Raw genomic sequence first — 10,941 nt, forward strand, 5'->3', positions numbered from 1 at the left:
TAGCAGACAGGAAAAAATCACGACACGCAGTGACTTCCACTGACGTCACGCAAATCGACGCAAGATCATATTCGTCGATGTCATTTTAAAAGTGTGGAAAACTATCTTTTGACAAAAATACTTAATAAATAAATAAAAAAAATTAATGATACATCGAGAATACGAAAAATCCTACACATTCTGAAGATTTTGCTTAACATTTGGAGATTTTTCCTATAATTATCCGCGGCCCAATAGCTTTTTGTACAAACCGTTAACCGTAACATTATAAATTCAGCTAATTAATAAAAATAGATCAAGCTGATTTTACAACATTAATGAAGCAAACCTAAACTATTTAACTAGTTAAGAACAAGTTAACAATTCGATCAATTTCAGGGCTGTGTTTAAGTTCGAAGGACCACGAATCGTGACATCGGCCAAAGGCGAAGATTTCAACCAGTTCAAGAAGCAATTTGGAGACGATGAACGCGCATTTGGATACATCCGCGTTCAAACAGGCGATGAAATGTCCAGAAGAGCGAAATTCTTGTTGGTTACCTGGGTGGGACCTTCGGTCAGTGTGTTGAAAAGGGCGAAAATGTCCACGGACAAAGCGCTCATCAAGGATGTTGTATCGGTAAGTGTTTTAAATTCGCCGACTTGCATAGTTTATTGTTCCTATTTTTAGCGAAACAATACAATGGGTTCTTTATAAGAGGATTAAACAATCGGGTTATCATTGGAGCATACTCCTAACGTGGTAAACAAAAGCCTTGCAACCTTTGCTCTCTTTTAGTCGGAGGCATGCGGTTTTGCATGTTAACTAACTCACATATACATGTGATATATGCCCAAGTCTTAACTGATGACGACACCCATTAGGTGCTTATACCTTCCACTATGCTGCAGTTGCGTAATTTTCGTTAATATTGATCTTTATTAGCTGATTTTTTGCACATTATCTTCCATTGGGTACTTTTTCTATTAAAATTTGTTTAGATCAAATCGCAATCTTTCCATCTCTGGTCGAGATGATTAACTTCGCTATGAATGATGACGCCCGTCTTGGAAAACAATGACTAATTACATTTTATTGCAGACGGAATAGAATATTGTCCGCCTATAAACCGGAGGAAGTCGTTTCGAATTAGGTGCTAATTCAGCCTTCAAATGCAAATGAATTGCTAAATACGCGTATGGCTCAAATTACAATAATACGTTGGTCTTGAAAACCTGAAAACATGCTCTGAAAGGCCTTAATTCAAATTCAGATCAATGATCAAGGCCGTACCACTCTTAGATTATTTTTCTTGTTAACAATTATAAGCTATTAATAAATAAATACACGTAAACCGTCCCTCAAACATTTCCCCTTGTACTGAACTAGGTACTTTCAAACGCATAAAAAGACTTTCTCCAACAGTTTGAACCAAAATCGTCAATACATTCAAGGTAGAAAATCGCAGAAATTTGGAATACCAACTGGTAAACAGCTGGCATGCCTTTAACATTCATATGCAAATTACGACTTTGTATAAGATAAAATCACTCACCTGCTGTTGTTTTTTTCAGAATTTCGCTGTTGAACTCCAAACCGAAAACATAGGGGACATCGAGTTGAGAAACTTCGAAACTGAACTGGACAAAGCCGCAGGAGCGCATTACGGAACTGGTGTCAGAAGTTAGGGTAACCTTCAATTCCGCAACTCCTTCCAATGGCATTTTCTCAATATATAAAAGTGTTAGTTTAATGTATTTTTCATAAAGGGACCAATAAGCCAAACATCATGGAATTTACTGCCACTGGAACCCATTTAGACCGTAATTACTATACTACCCTGTATATTTTCTAGCCTTGTAAATATTTATATTATTATTAATTGTTTCAACTGTTTGACGATATGTGATGCTTATTTTGTAGTGTGTAGGTTATTGTAAGTTGCGTTATTATTATTGTGCATTTTGAGAATCAAAAATTCAAAATAAAAAAATCAGCATTTTCCCTTGTATACATACAGTGTTGCTTCAACAAATATCAATTAAATTTATCAGTTTTATTTGATAGATGTTTTTTTAACACACATTTTCCGGTTTCGGGATCGAAACGATGACCAATTTGACGATGGAAAGGACATTTGTGGAAAATGTACAAAGTCCAAGGTGCAATCGAAGGAATCTATGGGAATCGTTCGAAGAAAAAAACATTACTACCTATAAAAACTTCTAAACTAAATATATTGCTTAAGTAATTATCAGATACAATAACGAATGATGAACAGATGAACGAAATATCCTTATAATAAAGACAATGAAAAATATTTTCTAGAATTTGTAATTGATAAATAAATTGATATGAATACGTTACCTAAATATAAAAGAACTCGAAATCGGTCTTACTCATACAGGATGATTTTGCTTCAGTTTCGATTGGCCTATAGTTTGGGCAATATACATGACAGTTCCAATAGTAATTGCATATTGAAACCGAAAATCCGCTCTAAACAGTCCAAAACAGACTCCGATTTGATTGAATTAAAAGATATGAATATCGATATAATACACGACATGTACAGGTTATAAACTTACCACTAGCAACTTATTACTTTTTATTTTCTTTTTTATAGTAAAATATAGATTATGGCTAATTTGAGTATTTTGTTAGAGTAACTAACAATTCAATACTTTGTTTCTCGGACATATGTCCAAGAAACAAAGCAGTTGGTTGCAAGTGAAGTCGTTTACGAACCATCTTGAATATCTTCCAAAGGTTTCCTTCAGAACGTGGGAAAACACAATTGCTGTTCAGAACAACGTACAACGAAAGTGGCAACAAGAACATAACTTACACGTAAAGCGAGTGACTTAGAATAGGTTTCAACATTACTACATGTATCTACATGATTGTCAATTATCTCTACAATGTAGAATTGTAGGCAGAGTTTTAATTTTTTGGCACTTAGAATTACGTCTCATGCTTACTAAATCTAAAACGAATTAAGTAAATAATCTGAAAGAGTGCGCGTCAGCATCAGGATCGTTGGAACGACGACTTCACACGTCCTACAAGCCCCAGTTACCGTAAAAAAGTAACATTGTTGCTTATTTAGTTATATAATTAACGTGAATTAAAGCTGGTTCTCAATAACAGAATTTTTATGTTCTCACTCTATTTAAACCGATTAACTTTTCGAGGGTGGAAATAGCAAATAGCAAAAAGATGGGATTCACACTATCAAATCACTTTATCATCCAATCCATCATGTTAAAGACGAATGAAACGAGCAATTGAGAGAGAAGGTAAAGCTCACATTCATATTGTACAAACGATGTATTCTCTTCCTGAATTAGTTCTGAACATGAAATTGCTCTAGAGGAAAAAGAAGTCGCGGATGCACTCGTTTGAATGTTATGTGGAGTGTTCTTCTCTTCCAAATACATGCATTTTTCGTCAACAAAATACCTTTGCCAAATTTGTAGCATTTCCGTCAATGACAGTATTCAAGGCAGTTAGATAAATGCTCATACTCCCATAGTTTTGTCATTTGCTTAAAACAGCGCTTCCACTACTTACAAATAGTATCTTACCCTTTAAATAGAAAAATTAATTTCTGTTAATCTATGTCTCACTGATTATGAACACAGTTTCGTCATTCACCAAACGCTCATGCGGTTTATAATTAAATTAATATTGCAAATTAACAATGGCACTAAAAACAAATAACTATTATTTGAATATCAGGCAGTGATGTACACAGTACGCTAATAATGTAAGGGAAATTATTAAACGAGAGTAAATCTGCTAATAAACTACCGTGTTTAATGAGCAAATTAGGATGTCTTGTAAACATTTCCACGCCAACTCATAACATGATCAACTTTGTACAATAACTTCCACAAATCCTCAATACTTGCAATTTTTCACGAAAAATTCACTCATTTTGAGCTGTTTTTTCGCCGAGAGGAAGCCCAGTCTATGGAAGTCGTTTATTTACTATTTACTAACCCAAACTCTAGTTCACCAGTGTTACACTTACGACTTTCAGTGCTTCTTTCATGTTACATCAGACGCACATCTCAATATCTTCTATAATTGGTAGATGTTCAATTGCCGTCAATTTGACTAAGGTTTTCTTAATCCTTAAAGCTGGAAGCCGGGCGTTACTGTTACGGCTCCAACATTCTTTCATTAGTTTGGACATGCCACACAAAACCTTAAAATAGGTCAGTAATTAAAGTGAAATCTTACTTGAAAAATGTAACGATGCGCTTACCAAGTCACTGGTCCATCGGTTTGGTATGCTGGGCCGTTGCTGATCGACGCAGACGACTTTCCTCATATCTTCAAAGCTTGGATCGCTCGGCACCACATCGTAAAAGGGCGGCTTGTATTCCTCCACAATACCATTACTCACCACCCTTCTGCAGATTTCCCATAGCACTAATCCAAAAGAATATACGTCTGCTCGCTTGAAGGATTCGAATACTTCCATCCGGATACTAAAAGGCACGATAATATTTCACGGATTCACAGCAGTGAACGTAAACTTACGTTTCATCCAGAACTTCAGGAGGCATATATCTTTTGGTGCCCACTTTGGGATTCGATCCGATATCAAGGGTGTTGGTAGCTTGAGTGTGAGTAACGGCAAGACCAAAATCAGCGATGCAGCAGATGCCGTTTGTTTTAACCAGGATATTTTTTGTCTTGATGTCGCGATGTGCAATTGCGGGTTTTCGTCCCTGGAAACAAAAAAAAAAACGAATTTTAAAACAGTTTCTATTTTAAATTGACAAAGTACATAACACACTAATTAACTGTTTAAAAAAAAACACCCAGAAGACGATGTTTGAGCACCGTTTCCTGTTTGGACCCCGAAAAGAAGCAACTGAACTACTCAAACTACTTTAATCCCCTGGTAATCCTACACAAAGCATCACCAGGGGATTAAAGTGTGGCACATATTATATACTCTTATTGAACACACAACATCTCCTAAAAGCGTCAAACACTTACTTGGGTTCCGAAAATTTCTGTATGCAAATGCACCAGACCGGTAGCAATAGACAAACATATCCTCATTAATTGGGCATGTGTTAGAGTGGTGTGATTCAGGTAATCGTAGAGGCTGCCCAGCGCATGATAGTGCGTTATGAGCCATAGTTGTGTACAGGAATTGCGCGACGTCATATCTGAGCCGATATAGCCGAGCACGTTATCGTGATGCAGCAGAATAGTACTGTAAATGATCAAGAACATTATTTTAATCACCACTGTATCAGTTTCTAACCGCAACGTTACCTGTAAATTTCAGTTTCCCTGTTCCAGCTGGCCTCGTCTCGAGAAAAGAAAATTTTAACAGCGACGTTCTCGTTGTGCCACTGTCCTCTCCACACTTCTCCAAATCTGCCCTTCCCGATGCACTCTATCAGAGAAATTTGCTTCGCCATAGTGCGCTGTATCAGAAGGGGCAGTCCGGATCCACTTCCCGATGTCATCGACTGTTCCAAGTACTCTCGAAGAGTGCTGTCGCCTGCTGCAGTAGCCCGTAGTAGTTCATCTGTAGCATAGTATTGCTCCGGATTCAACCTAAAGCAAAAATGTACTTTGATGCAACTAATTTCGATTCATTAAAAAAATATAGATATAGATAGAAACTATTGGATAAAATAAAGTAACAAATCATGTATTAAGGACAAAAGTCAGGTCCACTGAAAATCCACCCCGTCACCAGATCTAAGCTAATGTAAAATGAGGAGACTATCCATCCGGTTAAAAATCGAGTTTTGTTCTAGGTGATCATTTCATTCATTCACAATTTAAATTTGTTTTTCTTGCTCACCTAGTCTCACGAAGTAACCGATTCTGATGCCATTTTTTCAGTAAGGTTAGGGAAATAAATCCAACGATCGCTAGAACGCCCAATGGCCCTACAATGGCTGCGACCATCTTTAAGCCGAAGAGGACTGAACCAGACACTTCTATGAAAGCCTCTTTGTAAGGGGCTGGCAAATCGGGAAACGTACCATTATTGCAAAAATCACCTAAAAAGAGTAAATTATTGCCAACATTAGGATATGCAAGTGGAGATTTGTGTACTTCTGTCTTCTTACCTTCACAGCATTCGACTCGGTATTGGCCACTTGCGTGTCTTTTGTGTTGCGCCGTGAACGATGGTGTTTTACACATGAATATCACTTGCTCGGATTGGGTAGTGCAACCCCTCGAAATACTCTCGGCACCTAGAAAACGTTTTCATTAATATCAGACAATCAGTTGAACAAATTACTCTTCTAGATAGTATCAGATTGTCTTAAAACCTTCTACACGAAATGCTTAAAATAGTTGCTGGTAAATGCTAAAAGTACCTGTACTTTCTCGAACTCGGGACTTCCAACATTGGACAGCATTGTGGCAAACAGTTTGAATGGCACAATCGGGAGCATCACAAGAATGGCACTCATAGGTCTTCGTTGTTAAAAAGTTCACTTGATTCTGTCGATCCAGGAAATCATCATTAGATTGAAAGCTGTCATCGCTGTAATCGTCGTCATCTTCTGAGGACTCTTTAAGTGATAGCTGATCTTGGCAGACGATATCTAGGCAGAATAGAGGATTTTTTATGCCAAATGCCAGTTTTGATGCGAACTTCTGCGAATTAATAAAAATCGGGCTGTTTTCTTCATTCCCATATCACGGTTTCATCAGGCAATATTTTAATAGGCAATAAAACTCCAAAGCTGCAAGCTGTGAACATGGTAACAGGTTTACAGCCCTACGGGTATGCAAAAAAGGCTTCGAAGCAATTCGAGTGTTGCACTATACACTTGCCAATAAGCGCTTTAATCAGTGGGTCTTGTTGGCATTAGTTTTGTTCATTTCTGTGTAGTGTAGAACTACACTGTGCATTTTCAAAGTTGAAACTAAACTCGTTGGAAAAATTAGGAGCAGTTAGCAGTTTGAATTATTGAGTATGTGTACAACATGATCTTCTGGCCTGTTTATAAACACCAGCAACAAATTATACTGTATTAATAATGCTTTATTTGGATTTGTTATCGTATCTGTAACGTAGCTGCAAGCTCTAAAGATAAAAGTTCTCTTAGTGTTAAGCTAGTAACGAAATAACATTGCAAAATAGCAAATGGCAAAAGTTAATAAAAGAATATAAGAATTTACCTGAGGAAAACCGAATAAATATCAACATAAACAAAAAATTTCTGAGCATTGATGAAGCCATTTTACATGCCTGTCATACTGATTGTTTTCTGTCGAAAATGTGTAATGCAGGCCTGCCAACACCAATCAAATTGTTTGATCAGCTTTGGGAAAAACCCGCGTTTATTCAATTTTTCTGACGTAAATAGGAAAATTTCCACACGATAAAGTTGCGCGAAATAGTACTGAAAATTTCCAAAACATTTAAAATTTTACAATGTACAGTTTTCCGATCCCAGAGCTCAAAATCACATAAAACAAATATACCTGTTTGCTCTTGGATAACTGTCAGGATTGTCAGTTATTCCCGCCATTCGAGTAAAAGCCCCAATCTAATTGTTTTGTGATAGTGTTTCTTTATTTTGTTAATTATTAACGCCGGCTGATGGCTTCAGTAGACGATATTACCGGTCAGTTTGAATTGTTCAACATAAAGCCCACTAACGAAGTGGTCTCGAAATGTAAGTGATTAGTTTGAAGTGATTTTAGCGGTTATACTCAGTTCCAAAATTGTCAGGTTTGGACTTGTGTTTGAAATACAATATCAGCGGAGAGGATATGGTGGACCAGTGGTTTGCCTATACAACCTCGGTGTTGAATGGCGCAGCCCCATCATTGGAATACCTGGAGAAATTGGAGAGAAAGGAGTTGATGAAGAAGAAGGATCACACTGATCAACATACGTATCCTTTGAAGTGGATTTAGCTATGTTTTTAAATGTTTGTTGTAAATAATCCTTAACGGTCGGCTCAGATCGCCTGTGGTCGTCTCTGAGGAGTTGCTGGATAAGCCTGATAATCTGATAAGAACTCCAAAGGTAAGTTGACAATTCTCAGCTCAGCCTCCCACTGGTAAGAAAGGTTAGCCACCATTTTTTCTTGATTTGTCTTGCTTGAAAGCTTCGGAGAACTGTCGACGTACGTTTCGATTCAATCGCGTGTAGTAGAAAAGGTGCGACGATCGACACGGCGTCTGCACTAGATGGTTGCGCAAATTACTTTGAAGTTTTCTGAGAAGCTTCAAGGCTACTAGATCCTTCAGCGGCCATTGTCGATTCTCTTGAAGACGCTTCGCTTTTGTTTGTGCGGGGTCGATAAAGATTTTCATGGATTTTATCGGGATTTTCGGGAAATTTCATACCGGCGCTTTTCCAACCTGTTGCTCTCGCTCAGTGGCCAGGTAAGTTTGTTTATATCGCACTTTGTTTTATCTTTGTATTCTCAGTTGAGACAAAGTAGTGTAAACAACCTGTATAGTGCTTTTATTCATTCTGTAGCTTTTCCATTAGAGGCCCAAAACCAATGACGCCAATTCCATTTGAATGGCTATTTCATGATTCCTCCTACGATGTGCCTAGTTTCCAAACAGTCACTTAGAAAATGCAGAATTTTACAAATTGTTCCCCTACTTCCTATGGATTTGGGAACCTTTTCTTCACTGAAAACATGACTGTTTCCCAATGAGTTCGGTTCTATCCCACGTTTGTTCTGATACTCGTGACTAGATCCACACTCATTAAGAAATTTTCATGGTGTCCACTATAGATGGAGTTTTTCTCGGTTCTGGGGCATTCATCGAGATTGATCAATCCCTGTGTAGGCGATTTTGGGTTTCGTCCACGTTATTTTTTGTCGTGACTAGATCCATACTCGTCTATAGGGGTATCAGCAGCATCTTCCCTTAATGAAGAAGCTCCTTCATCAATTTTCTGCCTACATAGCTTGCTCGGTTTAGTTATTAGTGGAGTTATGTTGTAGAGCATCTGATTCTAATGGATCTAACTACATTAGATAAATATACGTTTTGGGAGCATTTGAGAGGGCGTTTTATTGATAAATCCGTTATTCGTTATCCCATCACATTCTTTTACCTTTTCAGCAATCTGAGACTTGATTGAAGCTAGTACTAAGAGTAATAAAAGCACATTTATTGAATAAAGTAATGTTCTAGGCACTTGCCATTGGGGCTAAGTTGTAAGCGAGAAAGATAACCCGTAGTGAGCTTTTATTAAAGAAAACACTTCGGTGTTTTATTTAATTAAATTAAAAACTATTTATCTAAGAGTTTGGGACGCTTTCACATTTTCCGCAATAAGAAAAACTGTTTTTAAAGTCTTGAAGTTGAATTTGAGTAATTACTGTTACAACCGTTTTTCATTTGTTTTTCGAAAATTTCTTTCTTACTGTTTCCCTTTTTAAAATTGTTCGATTTTTCCAAATGTCTTCACATCAACACATTCGAGTCTCGTTCAGTTTGTATTTCAAAATATCCCAATCAAAAATTCCCGTTAGTTTTATTTGTTTCAAATGTTATTTACTTGTTTTTTGAATATCTTCTGTTTGGTAAATGTTTTTCAGCTTTAAAATGTCGGTACAATAAAGCGCAAAAGTCCGACCGGTTACTTTAAAACACATTTTTCGGGTTTTAAACCATCGTCAGATCAAATTTCGTACAAAGTCTTATACGCTGAGAACAAAATTCGGCTAATAATAAATCTAAATTCTATTTTGCAAAATATTCGAGTCAATAACTTTAATGTAGACTCATTAAAATATACAGGGCATACTGGGTGTGACTTCAGCTGCCATACAAGAATGAGTGAACTGAAGTTAAGAAAACCACTATTTGAAGTGGATCACTCTGTATATTTGAGCAGGCAATTAAATCTAGCGGAAAGGAAGATACTTTTAATACGTATCTTTAATCGCTTCGAAACCAACAACTGCGTACATCAATTTTTAGAACAATGAAACGAAATTAAGAAAATAATGTTTGCAATAAACTCGTGCTTAATCAACTCAAAGGCATTTTTCTGCACAATCGCTTTGCAGGCACAATGCGTCTTTGTTAGTGACTTATCTGGAAACGCCTTTGATTATGCATATTGACCAATTTTCTGACTGGTCATGTACGATTACACTGGCTTGTCTGCTTTTGATAATCGTTATTTGACAATATACATATTTGCTATTCGATACTAGGAGTCAAAGATCAATCCAAATTGTTAGAATGAAATAAATGGCATTTTTTTCTTTTAATGTAAAAGCAACAGTCTGGGCATGTTTCGTTTTATTGCAGGGAAACCATGGCGGACCAAAGAGGATTCAAACCCCCGCCGCACATGGCCGAAAGTTATTGGATGAAAACATGGACATTTCAATAACAAGCAGCCCTAGGTAAGATGTTCTCGAATGCAAAATGGGTAAAATTATTGACAATGTACAGGGTTGAGCATACGTTATGCGGTTGATTGGCCTGCGAAGTCATTTGCAGTTATTACTTTAAGTACAATCTTTTTTTAAATCCTAACTAAGCCGCTTACTGGAATGATACCAAGAGCGGATCCAGGATCCCCCATTCAATTCTCTATCCAACGATGCCAAAACGAATTCAGTGGCTCGAATGGTTCTTGAGAAACTTCGAAAAAAGCAGCGTCATGTTCGAGTGGATTTTGCAACTCAAAAAAAACCACGCAAATCTAAAACTTCTTGAATTCAAGCATTTTTTGAGGAAACTGCAACATTTCCTTATCGATGGTTCACTTTCTAAAAAGGCCATATATTTCTGCCTAGAATGATGTACAAATGAGCGTCCTTGCTCATTTTGCCTCCGAGATATGAGCAAAAACGGAACGGAAAACATGAAATTTTGCAATAATCTTACGCCACCCTTGCGCAAAACGACGATAATTTTTCTAATTTTATAGACAACAGAAGACTGTATTTTTTCTACATAACCCCCCC

The 10,941-nt window shown here is 37.1% G+C and overlaps 3 protein-coding genes across 3 annotated transcripts in view; 2 read left to right on the forward strand and 1 right to left on the reverse strand.

The window, feature by feature from the left end:
- The window catches only part of LOC125504778 (coactosin-like protein), a 2,330-nt gene extending 291 nt beyond the window's left edge, over positions 1-2,039 (forward strand). Inside the window, exons 2-3 of the mRNA XM_048667231.1 lie at positions 351-619; positions 1,555-2,039. Coding sequence (XP_048523188.1) covers positions 351-619; positions 1,555-1,668 — 383 coding nt within the window. The 3' untranslated portion in view covers positions 1,669-2,039. The remainder of the gene's footprint in view (positions 1-350; positions 620-1,554) is intronic.
- A 161-nt stretch (positions 2,040-2,200) lies between these two features.
- On the reverse strand, positions 2,201-7,273 carry LOC109546901 (activin receptor type-1). Its single transcript, XM_019918071.2, has 9 exons — positions 7,160-7,273; positions 6,349-6,579; positions 6,094-6,222; positions 5,823-6,024; positions 5,282-5,569; positions 4,997-5,219; positions 4,532-4,722; positions 4,254-4,479; positions 2,201-4,193 (listed from the first exon to the last, which is right to left on the reverse strand). Exons 1-9 carry the CDS (start codon positions 7,218-7,220, stop codon positions 4,044-4,046), a joined length of 1,701 nt encoding a protein of 566 aa, XP_019773630.1. The 5' UTR covers positions 7,221-7,273; the 3' UTR covers positions 2,201-4,043.
- Positions 7,274-7,352: 79 nt separating this feature from the next.
- On the forward strand, positions 7,353-10,404 carry LOC125504868. The gene is made up of 4 exons (XM_048667487.1): positions 7,353-7,659; positions 7,716-7,881; positions 7,952-8,015; positions 10,277-10,404. Exons 1-4 carry the CDS (start codon positions 7,584-7,586, stop codon positions 10,376-10,378), a joined length of 408 nt encoding a protein of 135 aa, XP_048523444.1. The 5' UTR covers positions 7,353-7,583; the 3' UTR covers positions 10,379-10,404.
- The last annotated feature ends 537 nt before the right edge of the window (positions 10,405-10,941 follow it).

The sequence above is a fragment of the Dendroctonus ponderosae genome, unplaced genomic scaffold, assembly GCF_020466585.1.
Source record: "Dendroctonus ponderosae isolate FM_Combo_2020 unplaced genomic scaffold, Dpon_F_20191213v2 Dpon_F_20191213_6, whole genome shotgun sequence".
NCBI lineage: Eukaryota > Metazoa > Arthropoda > Insecta > Coleoptera > Curculionidae > Dendroctonus > Dendroctonus ponderosae.

Coding starts and splice junctions, on each gene's coding strand:
- LOC109546901 (XM_019918071.2), bottom strand. CDS start 7,220: ATGGCTTCATCAATGCTCAGAAATTTTTTGTTTATGTTGATATTTATT. Junction 6,580..7,159: donor ATTTATTCGGTTTTCCTCAG/GTAAATTCTTAT, acceptor TATTCTGCCTAG/ATATCGTCTGCCAAGATCAG. Junction 6,025..6,093: donor CCGAGTCGAATGCTGTGAAG/GTAAGAAGACAG, acceptor TACTCTTTTTAG/GTGATTTTTGCAATAATGGT.
- LOC125504868 (XM_048667487.1), top strand. CDS start 7,584: ATGGCTTCAGTAGACGATATTACCGGTCAGTTTGAATTGTTCAACATA. Junction 7,660..7,715: donor TAACGAAGTGGTCTCGAAAT/GTAAGTGATTAG, acceptor CAAAATTGTCAG/GTTTGGACTTGTGTTTGAAA. Junction 7,882..7,951: donor GATCACACTGATCAACATAC/GTATCCTTTGAA, acceptor CGGTCGGCTCAG/ATCGCCTGTGGTCGTCTCTG.